Genomic DNA, 20,706 nt, shown 5'->3' with positions numbered 1-20,706 from the left:
GCGTGTCGTCTGAACGGAGCGAGTTATAACGAGGCGAATTGGTACGGAGCAGACTTTGACGCAGCTGGCGGTTATTCACTTGCGGCTATGGCTGCGCTTACTCGCGTGGCTGGAAAGCGCAATATGCGTTACCGGCGCGCCTGGCTGCGCCCGCGTACTTTGTACAGTTCAACGCCTCTTCTTCTCTCTCTCTGCGCAAGTCCTCCAACAACACGCGTATCCTCCGCAAGTTCTCAAAACAACGCGCTTATCTTGCGAGTCCGAATCCTTTCGCCACCGCCGTTCAAGTCCTCGTCCTGCTGGTAAGTCCTCTATCTCTCTCTCTCCTCTGCGAGTCCTGGCGTGCGAGTCCTGGCGTGCGAGTCCTTTCGAGGGCTTTGCACAGCGACTTATATAGGCACGCCCCGCGAAACTTCTCGAACTCACCAGACACGCCTCACCACGCCCTCTCACGCCATGCCGCTAGAGCCCTGATTGGTTTGTGGCTCTTACCATCATCGCCTCCGCCGCTCCCGCTCTCAACGCCGCTCACCCCGACCCCGCACTCCTCCTTCTCAGGCCTACCTCATGTTACTCGACTAGTGGGCAGCCAATGCTTAACAAACTGGATCGAGGCTAGGGTGGCTGGGAAATCGGTGGCAAGTAGAGCCTATTTTCCTGTCTTTACACAACGCAGGCACTAAGAGGGGAAATTACCTATTCTTACACATACTAAGACATAACTATACTACAAATGGGCCTTTATGTTGCTCGTGTGACTAACTATGGGGGGGGGCAACCCTTTAACCGTTAATGACTTCAATGTGCCAATCTCAAAACCGCAGCAATATATATTGGAAGAGGCCCGTGAGGCCCATCAAAGCCTGCACAATGGTTGCGAAGCTATGGTTTTTTTTTTTTTTGTCTGTGCTCTATTCTTTTTAAAATGTGGAGCATCGAGCAAGGAAGCAGCATGTATCATTTTTTAAATCTTCGGTATGACACGGCCAGGTTTCAAACCGTTGACTTCCCAGACACGGAGCGGATGTTCTAATCATTACACCGAGTGTTGTGCAATGATGGTCTCCACAGAGTAAAATGCATCAACATTGGTCAAAGTATTATGGGCGAAAAACAAAGCTAGTTGCCATCATCTGTCCTGCAGAACGGAGGTGTCTTATCAAATTCCTTTTAATGGAGAGAACATCAAACGAGCTGACATTCATCGGAGACTGCACAATTTGGTGATGCTCGTCTCTCATGTAGTTGTGTGGTCATTGCAACAGGGCTTCTGAAAAGCTACCAGCGGGAGGATAACTTTTCTAAAAGACTGACATATGATGACACCTGGATCTATCATTTTGCACCAGATTTAAAGTGAGCCGACATCGAGTGGAGATATGTTCGGTCCCAATCGCCAACATTAAAATTCAAGTTTCGGCCATCAACCAATAGCTTATTACAGTGATATTTTTGGAAATTAACTTTTAATTTGTGTGCAATTACTTGAACGTGGGGAAACCATTAATGTATAGTATTGCAGTGACACCCAGGCATCCTGTTTCATGTCACCTTGTCATTTTCATCCCTTTAGGCCATTCAAAGAACATCTTGGTGCCATAAAGTTTCCGAATAACAGACGTTGAAGCCAGGTGTCCTGAAATGACCAAGTACCCGTCCAAAAGATTTCTCCTCGGATGGCTCTAAGGTGTGTTGTGGAACAGATGGGATAAGTGTGTGCATGTAATGGGGAAATACCTTGAGAAACCGCTGAAGTTTGCTTGCCTGTACCTTTTTGATATATACAGTGCCCTCCATAAGTATTGGAACAGTGAAGTCAAATTTGTTATTGTATTTGGATTTGAGATCACAAGATGAATACGAGGCAAGAGGTGTGTGTGTGTGTGTGTGTGTGTGTGTGTGTGTGTGTGTGTGTGTGTGTGTGTGTGTGTGTGTGTGTGTGTGTGTGTGTGTGTGTGTGTGTGTGTGTGTGTGTGTGTGTGTGTGTGTGTGTGTGTGTGTGTGTGTGTGTGGGTGTGTGTGTGGTGTGTGTGTGGTGTGTGTAAAACGCCTGATGTTGGCTTAGCGATTAGGGTGCTGGCTTTGGATCATCGGATCCTGAGTTTGAATCCAGGTCGATCGTTGAATTAACGCCAAGGGGGGGTGGGGGGAGGGGGGTGGTGGGCGGAGCTGGCAAATTGAGTACCAGCTTGTGCTTGCTGGGATGAATGAGCTGTTTGGGTATGCTGCGTCAAAGTGGCGACCCGTCCAGGATTGCGCCCAATAGCCAAGGAAACTGCTTCGGCAGCCCTATGCATCGTCACGGTGCAAAAAGGAATGGTCATTGTGTGTATGTATATAATATATCTCGATATATATTACCATTGTGGAACAATAGCATTTTTTTATGTTCAGTTCCCCCATTTCATTTAGCATAAGTATTTCAGGTAAGCATTTAAGTATAAATATGTTGGTTATCACTTGGTTATCCAATTTTTATTCACATTTTGGAAGATGGTTAAAGTTATGTTCCTGTCATTTTGCACATACGCGAGATGATTATTGATTATGTCATGAACGTGATAGGACATTTATTGTTTTGGGGGATCTCCATCGCAGCGTCAAATTTTGGTTTGGAGAGTAAGGGTAATTTTCCTTTCTTTCCTGTGCTCCAGTGATGTTGGAATGATTATTCTGTTACTTTAACCTCAGTTTAAGTGAGAACGGCACTCGGTAGAGCACATACCTCCACCAGGCTGACCATTTCATGTTTTGCATGCCACTGACAGGCTAGAATTTGAACGAAAATAGAATTTGCTTGTTCTTGTCACCTAACCAACTCATCCTCCTAGTTTTGTCATAACTCGTCCACAACATTTTGAAATGTCATTTTGAAATGAAATGGCTAATTCCATATTTGTGGGGTCCAACATGTGACATTAGGTCCGAAATTTCAAATCAATTAAATATGCATAAACATGTGATTTAGTTATAGTAAAATACTTGTATTTTCAGAAATTTGAAAAACTATTCCACACACAACGCTCCCGATTGAGGAGAAAATAATTTGAATCGTCATGGGTCAGGCTTTTAATATATTAACTATATATTAACTTAATACAATAACCATATTAACCACTGCCCTTCGTCTTTCAAGAATCAATTTCAATTTGTAACCTAGCCGCGAAGGCCGGCTTCTGGATTATCAAGACACTCGCAGCGTAAACACGGGACACGACACGACCATGAGGAGAGAGAGAGCGAGAGACCACGCCCCCTTTGAGAATGAGCAGCGACTTCGATCAGACACCGCCCACTTGATATTATTGTCAGCCAATCAGGCGTAAACTCCCTGCCTTGTTAGCAGCTTCGGAAGAGATGAATCCGCCCCTACGATGAATCCGGATGAAGATTTAATGAAGAAGATGACGATTAAATGATGAAGATGAAGATGAATCTCACAACATTCATTGGCGGTGTATCTTTTGTGAAATAGAATAAAACTTTAATTATTAAAGTGACACGCCAAGATAAGGTGACACCCAGCTTTTGGGGCCTGAGGGACTCGTTGGCCAACACGTCAAGGCATATCACACACCGCTGTGGTCGATGAACATTGTGCTTATCGATATTCAAGATGAACCCACAGTTCAGGAACACAGGCCGATACTTTCTAGCCATGGCGAGTACCTTACGCTCACAGCTCAATCTTTCGAATGAAAAGCAATGGACATTCGCGTGTCGGAAACTAAACGTATGATCTGACTGACCGGATGCACGCGTGGTACATCACGGTGCATCGGTACAGCGCGGTAGAAGAGTCCACACTATAAAGTTTGTGTCGGCGTTCGTTTGATCTCTGTTCTGTTCAGTCGGGAGAAGTAAATCGTCGATAAAGTTTTTTTTCCCGTGATTTCTGAAACGATCGTGCGACCCATTGAAAATTCTTCGCGACCCAAACATTGGATCACGACCCACAGGTTGCGGAACGTCAGTTTAAAGAGTAGCTAACAGTATTGCCATCACATAACAATCCCTACATCACTGCTTCATTTACACTTCATCAATTACTGCACTCCACTGGTTACAAACACTCCACTGGTTTCAAGTTTCTACAAACACTCCACTGGTTACAACAGTACTTGATTACTCTTGTAGTATAGCCATACTGAGACTCTACAAATTAGCAGCCCAAGTACAATGTTATAATATCAGTCCATGATCATCAACCTCTTACAAAATGCAATGGACATCTCTAATAGCAGCATTCTATAATTATCTGCATTTGTGATTGTTTACTCTAAGTTGATAAAAAAAAGTAGGAAACACAACTGAAGCTGCAAGAAGTCCCTGTAATTATATAGGAGCTTCTTATACTTATGCAGAAATGAAATATAGGAGCTTCTAATACTTTTAGGTAGGCCTATCCCTAGACAATAGTCTGGAGGCAGTGATGTAGGGGTTGTTATGTGATGACAATACTGTTGGCTACTCTGTAAACCAACATCGTCCCTATCTTGTTTAGGACCTTTTTTAGACTAGTTTGTCATCCCGAAATTGCCTTTTTAATTTAGCATACATTTTTTTCTTCACTTGTTTCTGTAATGTTTTACAATGTAGAATAACACAATGGTATATGGTACTTAGAGGATACCCAATCTTGGAGCAAAAGTGGCAAGATATCTTAGTCAGCAATGTCAAACACTGCACTTGTGTTCCTATATTGTTTTACGTAACCCTGACTGTATCTTGCAGCTCTGTCTTATTGCTCGTTTCTCAAAGAGTAATGTCTTCATCCAGCTTTATACCACACAATGACCTGCACTTAGAAACGGCCAAAATAGTTAATGTGGATTTACAGTAGAGAGAACAACATCAAAGTGATCATGCTGCAGCCTGATGTACATAGCCATCTGCGTGACATTTTCATGCAAATTTTCGTCAACATGCATAGGGGAGTACCTTACCCAATCCATACTCTTGCTGTTGTACACATACACTGGGGTAATGGGGTATTCAGCAAATGTGTGAGAGTAAGAATTTCGTTTTCTGTACCCCAAGTACCTGCACTGTCCATACGAGAAGCTCTTATGTAGGCTTCAACACTGGATACACCAGTGGAAAGTATGAATGGCTCAATATCATACATGTGTGTGACAATTGCAGAACGCACAGCTCCGTGTTGTTGTTGCGAACCTGTGATGATATGTGCAAATGAGCGAAATAAACAGTTACCGTCGCCTTTGATTTTTTTTTTTGAAATCTGTGATGGTCTGAACATGTAAGAATCACATCTGGACCACCACAACTCATACCATTGGACCTGATGAAAACGAGACCGAGCATATTGCATGCTGAGCGCTGCCATTCCTCAGTGATGGAATAGTACCTATGATCAGGCCATTCCTGTATATTGGCTGTCTGGGGGTTACTGTTATTAACAGGTTTATTTATCTTGTCTGACTTTCCATCATTGACTTTCTGCTGTGAATTGGTGCGTTTGTTTTTCCCAGGTGGGTTAGCACTTGAACTGCGAACCTCTTTAGTTGAGATGACCACATCATAATAACTGCCCATGTGTCTCAGGTAGATGGACTTAGCTGCAACAGTATTACCTTCCACATTAAACAGGTAGGCTGCCTCATAAAAGAATGGCTCATTATGAGCACAGTGCAAACCTTCACCAAAGTCTCCCCTTTCTTTTATCTCAAGGCTACATATTGACCTGATAGCCTGAAGCAAGACCCCAGCATACTGCTTACGCATCTGAAGGGCCTTGTTTACCAATCCCTAAGCTGCTAGAGATGACACGGCTTTCTTACAAGAGTAACTAGTCATTGTTTTGGATATATTTGGGTGCTTCTTTTTGAAAGCTATGACTAAAGCTTCAGCATTGCAGAGTAGTTTCTTGCTCACCTCAAGAACATACTGATGCTTTGCATAAGGCTTAGGTGCTGCACAACGCTGGGCTCTGTTCTTCGTGTGACATGTCCGAGCACACTTTAGAATAGACTTGGCCTTCTTTAGATAGTGTGCACGACGAGCAGCTAGTTCTTTATGTCTGTGAGTACTGTAGTACACATGACGAACAGCTTTTATTATATTGCTGTGAGCAATGTAGTGTCTTTTAAAAGCAGCGTTGAGCTCGTCTCTGTGAGCACTATTGTACTCGCTACAAGTAGCTTTGAGCTCGTCTCTGTGAGCACTATTGTACTCACTACAAGCAGCTTTGAGCTCGTCTCTGTGAGCACTATTGTACTCACTACAAGCAGATTTGAGCTCGTCTCTGTGAGCACTATCATACTCACTACAAGCAGCTTTGAGCTCATCTCTGTGAGCCTCTCTGGAGGAATTTATGCACGGCCGGACGTGAAAGACACTCGTGGTTTTTACTGTTTTGCTTACTTGAAGTGTCAATAAAACATATTATACAGTCGAGACAGTTGAGAGAGTCGAGAGTGCCAGCACACTCTCTGATAATAGTTTTGTAAAATTAACTTCAATGAAGAACTTTATCAAAATAAGATAAAAGTACTTATCTGTAGTATCCAAATCCTGTTTCTGAGAAATCAGAAGACCTCGGTAATAGTTGAGTAGATTTTCGCCAGACAAAAATAGTCACTATAAATCATCAGAAAGACGTTAGTCAAACACTGTACACGTGACACGCTTTCTTATCTGCGCATGCGCATAGCAAGGTTCAGGGTTGAGCGAGTAGGGAAACTAGGATCTTTATATTTAAGTATCAATTAATTGACCATTGCCCACTGCAGTCGAGGCAGTATGCCAAAACAAAGATGAAATTGTTCTCTACGAAGGCCTCAGTGATACGCTGACGTAGCGAATCTGCCGCCGAGAACCCATGACTGGAGGGTTTGTGATCACGTGTCCCATGTGTGGTGTATAGCACTGGTCCCTCGCTATTATTTTATTTTCATAAATGTAACAATGAAAAACAAGGCATTTCCCGAGACATGATATTTCTGCTGATATTATTTGATGGCACTGTAGTGTCCCTGGTGTTGGGCTAGCGGCTAGGGTGCCGGCTTAGGATCCTAGGATCCTGGGTTCGAATCCCGGTCGATCGCTGAATTAACGCCAGGGGGGTTGACTCAGCCTGTCATCCTTCCGAGGTCGGCAAATTGAGTACCAGTACACTGGTAATTCCCTGCTTGTCGTTAAAGGTGGCAAAAAGGGTTGGCGTCAGGAAGGGCATCCGGCCGTAAAACACTGCTTCAAAAAGGGGACCGAAAAACAACAACAACCACGGTCCCCGAAAAAGGCCAACCCCTGCTTTGCGGGGAAAAATGGCCTCTAAAGGTGGTTATATATATATATATTTTATATTATTTGATGGCACGTAACATTATCACGCATAACGCCGACACTGAGGCAAATGTGTCTAGCGGCCCCGCCCCCATCAAGTTGATTGACAGTCATAGCCACGCCTATCCTGGTCCTATTCTTTCACAAAGGAATGTAGTTTTCCGTAATTTTTGTGGAATCCTTTCAAGCTATGGGAATTATAATACCAAAGGATGTTGCAGGAAGTAAAACTCTATCGAATGGTAGCAGAATCATTGCCATTAATAGAGGCAGCTCAGAAATATGCCGTCTGAAGAAGATTATTATTATTATTATTATTATTATTATTATTATTATTATTATTATTATTATTATGAACAAGGAGATGAATTCCTGGGTTTGACCGATCTCGTTTTTTTTTGCTTTATTTTGCTTTTGCCTTGGTCTGGAGAACTGAAAAGGGATCCCAACCTCAACAATCAGCTGAACAGACCAGGTAGGCTCTTGTATGTAGCCTGAGCGAGGTTTTAAAGAAGATAATCCAACTTTAGTTTTGTATGTAGCAGATGGGAGCGCAAATTTTTTCCCACGCCATCCCTACATAGAGAGTACTAGCGTACTCTCTGATACAATTATACAAAAATTGTTGTTAATTATTAATATTTTTATTCGCAATGAAAAATACATGAATTCAAGAACAGTAGTGAAGTTGCATTTCAAAATAATATATTTATACTGTAAGTCAAAAAAAAAATGAAAAAAAAAAAATACGGGGACACCAACACTTCTTTTAAGATTATGGTAAAATCTTAGTATTAATAATGCTTTTCCATTTACACATTGGAACACCCAATTGCTGCTCTACTAGAATAATGATATGAAACTCATGTGAGATTATATGGGATATTAGGAAAATCATGCAAATTTCAGTCACTTCCTCATTCACTGTTGGACTACACAAATATGGAATTAGCCATATATAGTTTTTGGCCCCATCTCTCAATGGTGAAGAATCACTTTATAAATTAACGTATCTGGATCCGGATTCGGATCTTCACCAAAATCGAATCAATTCGTCCTCGTCATACACCCAACCTGTCCACCAAGCTTTGTCTGAATCCGTCCACAACTTCTTGATGTACCCTCCTCACAAACAAGCAGAGATGAATACATTAAACCTCCATACACCTTAGGTGGTGGTGGTAACAAGTTTCAATATTAAAAGGCAAGATTTGAAATAACAGTGCACAGTGTGTTTTTGTAATTGTATGTAATGTTTTAAATGACCTTGGAACCCTGCATTCTGCTGTCGACTGTCATTTTCGGTACTTGTATTCTGTTGTTTTGTTCTACACTGCAGTGCTGTGAAGAAATGAGGTTCAAGGTAAGGTTTCTTTTCATGTACTGCTGCAGAAGGATGAGTCAACCCAAGTCAAGTTGACAAAAAGGTCTAGTTTGAATAACAACCAACGAACTTTGTTTCTGGTTGCGAAAGATGCGTCCACATTGTGATGAGCTGTTGTTGTACTCTGAAGTCAACATGCTGGGTGCGTGCATTTTATTTATAGTTTAGACTTTAGATTGTAGAGGAAGGCTTGTTTGAATTTGGGTGGGGGGGTGTGAGGGTGGCAGGGGGAGGGGAGGGGGTATTTGTGTTGTAAAATCTCACCCGTTTATTGGTTGTTCTTGGAAGTCGAGAAAAAGCAGCTCTGTTTGATTAGCATGAACTCTGTGAACCCCCAGTGGAGAGATAATGATCGTGTTTGAGTAATGCAATTACTTCGGAAGCACGACGAGGAACTTCAATGCGGGAGGATGCCATTAGGCCCATCAAACTTGTGCAATAATGCCAACATATTGGTACTCCCCCATCCCCACAACTTCCAGATACCTATCCAACTCGATTTTAAAACAGTCCATTGATTTTACTGTCACTACCATTGCAGGGAAACCATTCCTTGCATTCACCACTGTGAGTGAAAACCTTGCCTTAGCACCGTGCTAAACCTCCTCTTTACTTTTAAACTGTGACACCTTGTCTTGTCAGTGTCCATTCTGCTGAAAACTCTTTCTACACATATTACAACAAGAAAGAGCAATCGGAGATTGCCGACCCTCGCCAGGACGTGTTTTTAGTGGTTTATAAGGCACTTGTGTTGAAACAAATATGGTGGCCAAACCACATGACAGATGACGTCATCATTTTAAATTTTTTCTCCCCCAATTTAGACCGAGATGACGCTCAAGAAATTTCATCCTGATCGGATGAAGTTTTGTACTTGTCGAATTATGACCTCTTCATTAACATATGTTATTCCCAATGGAGAGTTCTTTACAACGAGCCATGTCTCAATTTTTTCTATGCAGCACCTTCAGAGATATAGATGTGTAAAGCTTTTCGGTTTTTCCAAGATGGCACCTATACCACGTGACCTATGACGTCATAATTATCATTATAAAAATCTGCAGGAGAAGGTGCACCTATGGTGAAAATTTCCTGTCAATCGGACCAACGGTTGCAGACAAAATCATATTTATTCTGTGCGGACAAACAAACAGGCAGACAGACAGAAAGAAACAGACAAACGGACTCAAATGCAATACCCTCTCCTCTGGCGAGGGTAATAAAAATATAATAACAATAATAATATAACTGTTATTTGATAGTGTGTTACACTTTATGCGGAACCTCAATGTGCTTTACAAGAGACGGAATGGTTTAGAATTGGAAAAAGGGTTAGACGGGTGCATTCTCCCGTTACTCGTTCAATCTGCATCGTCGGTACATCATGAGAAATTCAAACATTGATGAGATGGAGGCTGGAGTCATGATTGGAGGAAGATGCATTAACGTGTGTGCGTGCGTGCGTGCATATGTGTGTGTGCATATGTGTGTGTGCATATGTGTGTGTATATTGGTTGGATGGGATAAAGGCTGCAACCAAGCTGTTTTTTGACAGAGCTTTGGGAAACAGTGCAGCATCGGAATGTTTGGAGAAATCTGACCATGAATGTCTGCAGAAGTCACACACGACTTGACGGAATTAGATAACTTGATAATTTTACAAGAAAGGATACATACAAAAGACACTAATGTCTTTAAGTGTGCAGTTACTGCAGCTTAGACACTGTAATTCCATACCGTAATTGTAAAATCTACTATTGCTCCCAAACTCCACACATCACTGGTTTCGAATAACAGACCTGCTAGAAATACTTTTTAGAGGATATTTGGGTCTTTGGAGAGCTCAACACATCATTAAATTCACCTCCTGACCAGCTAAGAACCTCTGCTTGGGTTCCATCTTGTATAAGGACCACAGCGGGACAAGATTCCCGGTGCCTAGGACACTATTAACGTCACAACAATCGTGCCGGCCAAATAGCCGAAAGCTCCGAACCGGATTATGGGCCTTTCTTCGTTTAAACCTGGTTCAATTGGAATGCTGGGCGACTGATCAGGCAGCTCACCGGGCACCTCGCCTCGCTGGCGTCCTTATCCAAGATGGAATCTGAGTGGGGGTTGTCAGCTGTCGTGACCCAGTGAATAACTCAAAAACGAGGCCCAGTAAATTTAACATGTGTTTTGAAATGGGCAGGGGTGAGAAAGGGAGTACAAACAATAATTGTAATATCAGCTAATGCGTGCAGGAACAGTTACCTTAATCGAGCACTGCAGCTCACATTGAGGCCATGCATCCTCCATGCTATTGCCTTGCATATGCTTGATGCAATGCAAGCTTATCTGAATTCCGAGCTGATCAGGGACCCGGCAAATATTTTGCCAGCCAGATCCGAACCGACTTTTTGCTACCGGGTCACAGCCCTAGGTCATTTCCTAAAGAGGAAAAAACAGTTTGTTGTGGATATGTGATATATGTGTGAGTGTGACGTGTGGTAAATTGAGAGTTTGTGTGTGAGCGGTTCATGTAGAAGATGAGAGGGAGTAGGCCGGTCCATGGGGCCTGATCGGCACTCTGAACGTGACCGCGCCGCCCTGACAAATCCGGCAGTAGGGGAGAAGACTTGGCCCGCATCTTGTGTGAGGAGGTACAAAATTATTAACTACCTGCGAAAAGGCATTCCCGATAGTCGCATCCCCGATGTTAGCAACTCCAGTATTTATTTTTAATCTCTCTATGAAACTTACAACATTTGAGTGAAGACCAAATATTTTATTTAATTTCTATACGCAAACATGGCTTCATGATGATACATCGTGAGAAGGAAGGGTAAAGTGATATCCTTCAGAAGGACAGACAGTCCTGGATAAAGTGATAAGTGAAATGCCTCAAGCCGAGTCGCCTGCTATCGGAGCAGATCGTGACACATGTTGCAGAACACGGCAAGGAGCACAACAAATGTTGCGGAGGATGAGGCTTTGAACCAGAAGTGAATATGGTGAGGATATCTTTGGAGTTCGACTGAGCCCATGGCTGGATTGTTGCGAATTGATATTTAGAATGATGGAGGAGTATTTTCTTTTTGAAAACGATCCGGAACCAGCTGCCTCCTGCTAATCCACCGTTTTCAACTGTCAGCAGGTCATGGCCTAGATCAACATTGTCTCCCTGTCTTAACCCTACAATTTTCTACCTCCATTTCTTTGTTATAAGAGGTTATTCTAATGTCTACAAACCTATCCTTTATATAATTTTCTATATAAAAAGAAAAAAAAACATACAAAAATGATGTCAAGAGGCCCCAAAGTGACTTTCTTTACATGAAGTAAAGGTATAAAAAAATAGTACGACTCTAATGATTCCATGGACTGTTTGGATTGCTTGTAATGGACTTTTGGGTGAATTGACTACTGGGGGTACAAAAGATGAGTCGCAGATGAAAGGAAAAAAATGTGTTGAGGCTCGAAAGTCACACGTAAAGATGTCTGTCTGAGATTTCAGGATTTGGGTCTCTGCAGGCAAGGCATTGACTAAACGGCCTTCGATGACACAAATTGGGTTTGGGGAAAGATATCCAAACATAGTTATGTGTAAGGCATGGGTTATATAGGACTTCTATTTATGGAGCAATTGCTAACATGTATGCTTTATGCATTGCATCATATGTAAGCTGATGAAATGAAAGTCATTCGTATTAGTTTAGTGCCATTGGCAACATACAAGGTTTCAGTTTCTGAATGGCAGGGCCAGCTGTGCAGGTGAGGTGTGTCCACCCAATCAAACCTGACTGGCTAATGGGGGTGCATTTTCTGCTTCCATTTTCCCCTGTTTCTGTGTCTTTTGACCTCATCCCCCCCTCACCTCCACCTCTGAAGCCTCTGACAACCTTCTGAGGCCAGGACCTTGCAGAGTTAGAACCACCCTGATCGGACCATGGCAGCTTCCCGATGGATGAACTGACAGACGTGGCTGCGGGTTTGGAGATCTAAACCAGCACCTTTTTTTTCTTTTTTTTTTCTATACAAGATCGAGGCTCGTGTAAGAGCTAACATTAATGACAAAAAAACAAACGGACACATAAGACGAAATAAAGGGAGCGGGAGACAAGATGGGAAGAGAGGGGGAAGCACACAAGTACAGCATTTGAGAGCAGGGACATCGGGAGATCTGTGGGAGGTAGAGGACTTGGGAGAGGGGGGGGGGGGTAGGGAGGAGTAGTGTGAAGGGGGGTGGGGGTGGGAGAGGTAAAAACACATGGACACTGCTCGGACTTCCAGGAAAGAAGTCTGTATTTCAGAAAAGTGGATCTGGGGTGAATTAACAGGGGTAGAAAAGATCAAGGTTTTGGATGGGGGAAGATAAGAGATGGTGGTGAACAGCTGTTTTATAGACCTGGAGGGATGAGTGGGATTGAAGAGAGTGAGGGAGTTTGCTCCAGAGGTGGGAGAAAAGAGGAATGAAAGGGTGAAGGTGAGCAGAGAGTCTTGATTTTGGCAGTTTCACCAGAAGAGGGTTGCAGGTGGATCTTGTGCAACCTGTCGGAGTATTTGGGGGACAGAGCACAGACAGGGCTGGGGGGGGGGGGGGGGGGCTAGGCCGGAGAGGAGTCGGTAGAAGACAGAAAGACCACCAACCTGCCTGTGGTGAGTGAGTGAGTGAAAGGCCCTCAGGGTTAGCTTCATCGCAGCAGATTCCAATGATTCTGAAAGCTTTGGTTTCAACAGCGTGAAGCCGAGCTAGGTGTGAGGCAGGAGCACCAGCCCAGAGGGGAGAGCAGTATTCCATTGAGCTACGGCTGAAAGCCTTGTAATTGGTGAGGAACTCAGGTTTGCCAAGGAAGGACTTCGCACGACGGAGAATGCCCAGTCGGCGACTGGCTTTGGAAGCAGCTTGGAAATGTGTTTTTCCCAGGAAAGATCATGGCAGATTGTGAGACCCAATAGATTGAGTGACAGAACTTATTGGAGAGGATTATTCAGAAAGTAGATGGGAGGGTTGTCCAGACGGTCTTTTCGGAGAGACGTAGTAAGAGTGTGAGATTTGTCAGGATTGAAAGACATGTTCCACTTGTTTGACCAGTCTGTAATTTTGTCCAGGTCTGCAGAGAGTGAGTAGGCTGCAGACTGCCGATCTGAGGGATGAGGTATGGAGCGGCAGAGAGTGGAGTCATCAGCAAAGAGATAGAGAGGAATTTCCAGAGAGTCGGAGAGATCATTGATGAAGACCAGAAAAAGCACAGGGCCCAGAACACTGCCTTGGGGAACTCCAGCCTGAACAGGAAGGGGAGATGAGAGAAATCCATTCAGGGCCACACGTTGACTATGACCAGAGAGGAAGCCTGAAGCCTGTGTGTGGTCGTCTTGGGGTTCGTGGTGTCGTCTTTGGCGAGATAGTCGTGGAAGGTTTAGTTGAGTAGTCGACGTTGGCCCTGGAGATTTTCAGTGACCTGGAATTATCATCATCATCTTCATTATCGTCATCATCATCGTCATCATCATCGGTGTCATTATGGCAAAGTTTTACCCAAGAAGTCAACCTGAGCGGAGTCAAGTCGAAGCTGGTGCTGGAGAAGTACTAAGTTGGTGTCTGGAGGTTCGTGCCATAGGTTTTTTGTGGGTTGATGTTGCTGTGAGGTGGGGGAGGGGAATGAGGACCACAATCTCTCATGTGTGTTCATCACCTCTGCTGTAGTTTGGTGTAGGATTATCCAAGGCTGAGGAATATGGGGTGGGTGTTTCTCCCCTATATCGATTTAGACTCATTTGCCATAATTTCCGGTGCCTACTTTTGTCCCTTTTCTTTTCCCCTTTGTATGCCTGTGCTGGTTGAAGAGCCTGACCTTCCAGCCTAAGGGTTAAGTTTGACGTTGATAAGAATACGTAAAATTTCATTTGGCCATTTCCTCAGGTTTTTATGGCCTTTGATTTCACCTGGGGTTCTTCCGTGTTTAGGATTTTTCTTTGTAAAATACCTATTTGTGCATCATGTTTTGAGCCATCCTCTGTTAACCCATGCTCGTGAAGCGAAAAGCAATATTGAGGTAATAAGCAATATTAAGCAATATTATTTCACTTTGTCTGCATGTATGTCTGTCTACAATCATCGGTTTATGATCGAGGAACTATTCAACTTCAAATTAATTTTATATTTTGAAAAATCTAGAGTATAAATCGGAACCTGAATTGGAACATGAACCTGCAGTTTAACAGTACTTTCGTTCTGAATTTGGAAAATTGTACGGAATCTTGTACCAATCAGAGAGGAGTGAGATATTTTTTAAAGCAGTGAAGCCACTTCAGTGTTTGGCTACGTCCTTCCTTCTATCCATCCGTCAAACATGAAGAAGAACCCTTCTAATCCACCATGTTTAATTCAAATGGGTTCATAAAGGGTAATTATAAAGGGTAATTCTAAGGGGTTCTATCGGGTGCTAAAGTGTAATTATAGAGGGTTCTAAAGGGTAATTCTAAAGGGTGCTAAAGGGTAAGTAATTCTAAGGGTTCCAAAAGGTAATTCTAAAGGGTTCTAAAAGGTACTTCTAAGGTTTTCTAAAGGGTAATTCCAAGGAGTTCTACTAAAGGGTAATTTTAAAGTGTAATTCTGGAGGGTTATAAAGGGTTCTAAAGAGTAATTCTAAGGTGGTCTAAAAGGTAATTCTAAAAGGGTTTTGTTCGTTTCTCGGCTTAGCCTATTTCATATTAAAAATGCCAGACTGAACCGCTTCCTTTGGACACGGGTACGATTTTTTTTTTTTTAGTCTGTCTGCCAATTTGGCAATCAAACAAAATTTAAAATCATTCCAAAAAGGAGACTTACTGTTTTTAAGGTTGTCATCAAGGACAAGCAACAGGCATGAAGAATTAAAGTAATGAGTTGAATAAGGTGGTGTAAAAGATGCTGCATCGACGGCGGTAAACTTCTGAAAAAAAGTTTTTTTTCTTACAACCTTTAAAACTTTTGTTTTATTACAATTTAATTATATACTTGAACACTGTGGAACAAATCGCCTTCTTGGCACTTTCAAAACCCTTCCGTTTAGCAGTATTTGTACATAATATTACGTCATTTTACGTCAGCTCAACCAATCAAATTTGCCGCTCGTAGACCGCGTCCATGTCCTTTTTTTCTGAAGACTATGCGAGGTAAGGTATTCTATGAACCCGTTGGTTAATATTTGTTTGTTTGTTTATTTATTTATTAACCTGACCACTATGTTCTATATCTGCAGGGTGAGAACCATACACACACGTACAGTACACACCTTGTACTATTAGGAAAATGTTTTCATGAAATGATGGCAAAAAGTATCAATTTTATTTCAGACAATGACATTGTAACCACTCAAGTACTCCTTTGGAATAGATTTGCGTGAAACAAATGGTGTATTGAAGTTCAAATGAGAATGTTTTTCCTCTCCCCCCACCACCCCCTCACTCCCTGGAATCACGTGATAGCAGCAGACAGCATGGCGACAAACTGCTATGTACCGCACAATGTTATGGCCTGGGAATGCAACAAGAAGGGCCCGGCGTGGCTTTGATTTCCAAAGAACACGCCGTTTCTAAATCCTTTTGTTGTCTCGTCGTCATGTCTTTTCAGGCTGAGGCTCGCAGTGTCGAGGTTTAAGGTAGAGTTTCACAAACTCACCTTAAACCAGGATCACAAATTGTAGTTCTTCGTACACACTTGGAATGTTTTCTGCCTCGCTGGTTACAAACTCCAATTTATTTATTTTTTTGTCCTTTGAGGGTTAAAATCTGAAATTTCTTATTTTCTTCCTTGATGCTGTGGCATAGCCGTACGAAAAAGCCAGTTTATTTTAACGGTTTCATTTGGAGGGGTTATTATTGTTATTATTGGGTGGGTTTCGTTTTTGGATTGTTGTTTACTTGACATGTAAAGACCTTAGTTAGCTCCTCGAAGGACTGATTTGTCTTTTCTCTTCAAATTGGGGATCCTTTGATAATCATGTTTTCCTTTTCACTTGATACATGTAATAATCTTAATTTCATCCTTCTGCAGCATAGTGTTAATTAATTTATTTATTTATTGCATCTTCTTCTTTAACGGCCACAATTATTCCCACGTTCTTGTGGGTTTGGCCGGGAATGAGGGAGCAGAATTTTTTGGCCAAGTCTTTCACGAACTGGCTGGCCAGGCCTGACGCCTGACTCAGTAGTTAGGGCAGGAATTTGGAATTTGTTCATGGTGCCTGCGATCGGTCGACTACTCTTCGCGAAGGTAACCGTGGGATCGTTGACGTCCACTGACTAATTCCGGCAGATTAGATGCCCAGTTTAACGTCCTTCCAAGGAACGGCACGCACATTGATGAATCATCCTGCCTGTGAAACACCAGGACAACAGTCTATAGCTGGCCGAGATTCAAACCCAGGCTTGACGTCTCTGAGGCGAGTGTGTGTACGTCCAGGCCATCCTGCTAATCCGTCCTTATTTATATTTTGCATGATCCCCCAAAAAGGTGGATGTCAGAAAAAAAAAAAACAATCCACCATTGTTTTACTATTTGCCCAGAGGATGTACAATAAGGGGGTTTTTAGAGAGGTAGCACAGAATAATTCAGACTACTTGCCCCGAGGATTGCTATAGTTGAGGTTGTTCAGAGTGCATTATTATCCCAACAGGGTTGGCTCAAAATGACGCACATCCTGCCACAGCATGCTTTCCATTTACTTTCTGTGCCTTGTTCTTTCTGTGACTTTTTTAAGCCGCCAGTCAGTGTTCCCACCCTATGGCTGGTGGAGAACGAGGATTTCTTTTTTCTTTGCCCAAGACGTTGCAACTTCTGGTAGAACAACGAGTTTGATGATTTCGAGTTTGAACAACCTGGTCACCTGAGTAATTTTGTGAAGTGCTTGTAATGTTGTAATTGGAGGAATTTCTCACTCACATTTGAATGGATTTCATTACAGCCTGTGTGTAGAAGAGGAGACAGAGACAGAGACAGACAGAGAGACATGGATGTAGCATTTTAAATGTTTTCCTTTCTTTGGAATCCTTGATGCATCTTCTTCTTTTTTAATGCGTTATGTCAGAACCTATACCGTTTTGTAAGGAAAATAAATAATTGTATTCATGCAGTTGATATCGGATGATATATGTGTGCATCCAGTACTGAAAAATATAATGCAAAGAGGATAAACTGGGTATTAAATGCAAATAACACTCGTTAGGAATGGCATCTCATGTGTAACCCTGAAATGCTCCATGCTACAGTCATCTATATAATAAAGCAGGAGTGTCTGTGTCTGTTTGTCTGTCTGTCCCCGAATTACTCCCTCCGTTTTGGAGCTAGCCATGACAAATTTTCTGTGGAACCTTTTGGGGTCCCAGTGAGTGTCTTAAGGTGGATGGGAGGTTTCATAAATTTCTCAATACAATTATGATTTTGAGTTTCCATGGGGAAAATACTCCCTCTCCACATGTAAACGCATTCATGGGTTCGGCATTCTCAGTTTCACCATTTACTGCATGGGGAAACATTCGCTGGTTCGATAATATCTCGATATAATCGAGATTTTGAGTTTCCACCTGAACGAAGTGTTACGTATCCACCCTTCCTCACCGGCAGATTTGTCTGTATTGGCTATCATGTCAGAATGGCGTCTATATTTGTTTACATCACGAGTGTTTGTGACATTGTATTTTGGTACATTAACGGTGTATTATTAATTTGTGAATGGAATGATGCTGTTTGGAATGAAAATTTGGAGAGAATGAGTTTAAAGGAAATGATGAGGAATATATCTATTCCTTATAGGTTTCCACCCGTGACATTCGCGGATTCGCCATTTGCAGTTTCGCCATTTGCAGTTTTGTCATTTCACAGGCATGTGGAATTTATTGGTTCATGGTTTCAGATTCAACATTTCCGCATTATCTGTTTGCATTTGGCCTCCCATCTGTGCGTAGCATGGGTGCCTTATTAGTGTGTTGATATAGTTTAGTGTGATTAGTTGTTATGCACATAATCTGAAAGCATCACACCTTCAGTTTGAGAACACAAATTGACGTATTAACATCACATGGAGAGTTTGGGTTTTTTGCCACGACTTCCTGTTACCCCGTGTGCACGAAGCGAAAAGCGGGGTTAAGCATTTGGTTCACTATGTCTGTCCATCCGTCCATATACAAAAGTCAGTGTATGATTGAGGAACAACTTAATTTCAATTGAATGTTATATTTTGAACACTTAATTGGAATGTGAATCGGAAACTAACCTGTAGTTCAGCAGTACTTTGTCTCTGAATTTGTCCCGATAGCGAAAGCGCAGAGAGGAGTGTGATATTTTCTTACTCTGTCTACATGTCTGGCAGACAAACAGCATTGAAAATCATTCCAAGCAGGAAACTTACTGTTTTAGCGACGTCATAAAGAACACACAGCCATGAATAATTATTGTGATGTGTTAAATAAATAAATAAGGTGGTGTAAAAGACAAATCAACGGAGGTAAACTTCCAAAAAATGTTTTCTCCAACCTTTAATTTATTATTATTTTTTTCAAATGAATTGTATGCTTGAACGCTGTAGAACACCAATCGCCTTCTTAGCACTTTCAAAACCTTCCACTTAGCGGTACTTGGGCAAAATATTATGCCATTTTACATCATCTCGACCAATCAAATTTGTCGCTCGCAGATGCCGCCCACGTCATTTTTTAAATTTTTCTCAAGACTGTATGGCGTATTCGCGTAAGGTGTTACATGAACTCTTCAGTATTGTTTACAGTACCCGTTTCACATTTCCTCCTCAGAGTCGTGCATAAAGCTTCATGGCTCCAATCTGCCACATGAGGTTGCCTTCACAAGGCAAGTCTTTGATTTATATTTGTTAACCTGCGCTTCTGAAGCCAAAAGCAGGGTTAGGCATTTGGCTAAGTATGTGTGGAGTACGTGCATCTGCATTTTAAAAATACATTTTCTCGGCAACCGTTGGTCCGATTGACACAAAATTATACCATAGGAGCGCTTCCCCCGGTCGACATTAAAAAAATTCATAATTATGATATCATAGGTCACGTGGTACGGACGCCATCTTGGAAAAACGTTACACCTCGATATGTCCAAAACCACTCAATGGAAAAAATTGTAACCAGGCTCATTGTCAAGTAACCCCCATGGGGAATAAGATATGTTAATGATGGTGCCTTCAGTGCCTTCATTACGACATCATACTTCTACAATTACAACGCTTTGATCACATGGTACAGGCGCCATCTTGGAAAAACCGAAAAACGTTGCACCTCTATATCTCCAACACCGCTGCATGGAAAAATTTGAAACGTGGCTCATTGTAAAGAACTCAGCATGGGGAATAAGTGTTGTTAACGATGACGTCATTTGGTGCATTAATTATGATGTCATAATTTGACAGGGACAATGCTTAATCTGATCAGTTTGAAATTTATTGAGCATGATCTACACATGTGTTGATCTACTACGTGTTGATTGCAGAAAGTATGGATGGACTGAAGGAAAAGATGAACAAGTGGAAGGAATGTATGGAGACAAAAGGTCTGAAGGTGAATATCGGAAAGACGAAAGTGATGGCAAGTGGTAAAGCATGTGGTGAGGTGGAAAGAACTGGGAAGTGTCCGTGTGCTGTGTGCAGGAAGGGTGTATGAGTGAATTCCATTCAATGTACAATGTGCGCTGAGTGGGTTCATCGAAAATGTAGTGGTTTGAGAGGGTCATTAACCAGTGTGTCGGCAACATTCAAGTGTAAGGTGTGCACAGAGGGAGCTACAAATGGAGTAAATGTTGAGTTGGATCTTGGAGACGGCATGAAGCTGGAAGGTGTGAAAACATTTTGTTACCTAGGAGATATGCTGAATGGAGAAGGTGGATCAAACTCGGCAACGGTTGCTTGAGTGAGATGTGCATGGAAGAAGTTTCGGGAACTGAGTGGCGTGCTGACGAGGAGGGGAGTGTCGTTGAAGCTGAAGGGAAATGTTTATGCTGCATGTGTGAGAAGTGTGATTATTTATGGGAGCGAGAC

General features: G+C 42.4%; 1 protein-coding gene across 6 annotated transcripts in view; it reads left to right on the top strand.

Moving 5' to 3' along the window:
- Window positions 1–20,706, top strand: part of IKZF5 (IKAROS family zinc finger 5) — a 68,079-nt gene that overhangs the window by 21,662 nt on the left and 25,711 nt on the right. For 4 of the 6 annotated variants that reach the window (XM_068109793.2, XM_068109791.2, XM_078774750.1 and 1 more), the window contains exon 2: window positions 1,574–1,687. Coding sequence is in view for 2 of the 6 variants with exons in the window: in XM_078774749.1 (XP_078630875.1) it covers window positions 20,168–20,230 (63 nt within the window). In the remaining 4 variants the exon portion in view is untranslated. Of the gene's footprint in view, window positions 1–1,573; window positions 1,688–20,162; window positions 20,231–20,706 lie in introns of all 6 variants that reach the window. The other 2 variants (XM_078774749.1, XM_078774748.1) reach the window with 1 other exon arrangement.

This window comes from Myxine glutinosa, chromosome 3 (genome assembly GCF_964187855.1).
Source record: "Myxine glutinosa chromosome 3, kmMyxGlut1.1, whole genome shotgun sequence".
Taxonomy (NCBI): Eukaryota; Metazoa; Chordata; class Myxini; order Myxiniformes; family Myxinidae; genus Myxine; species Myxine glutinosa.
The sequence above is the reverse complement of the archived record's forward strand: the minus strand, read 5'-3'. Positions and strand labels throughout refer to the sequence as shown.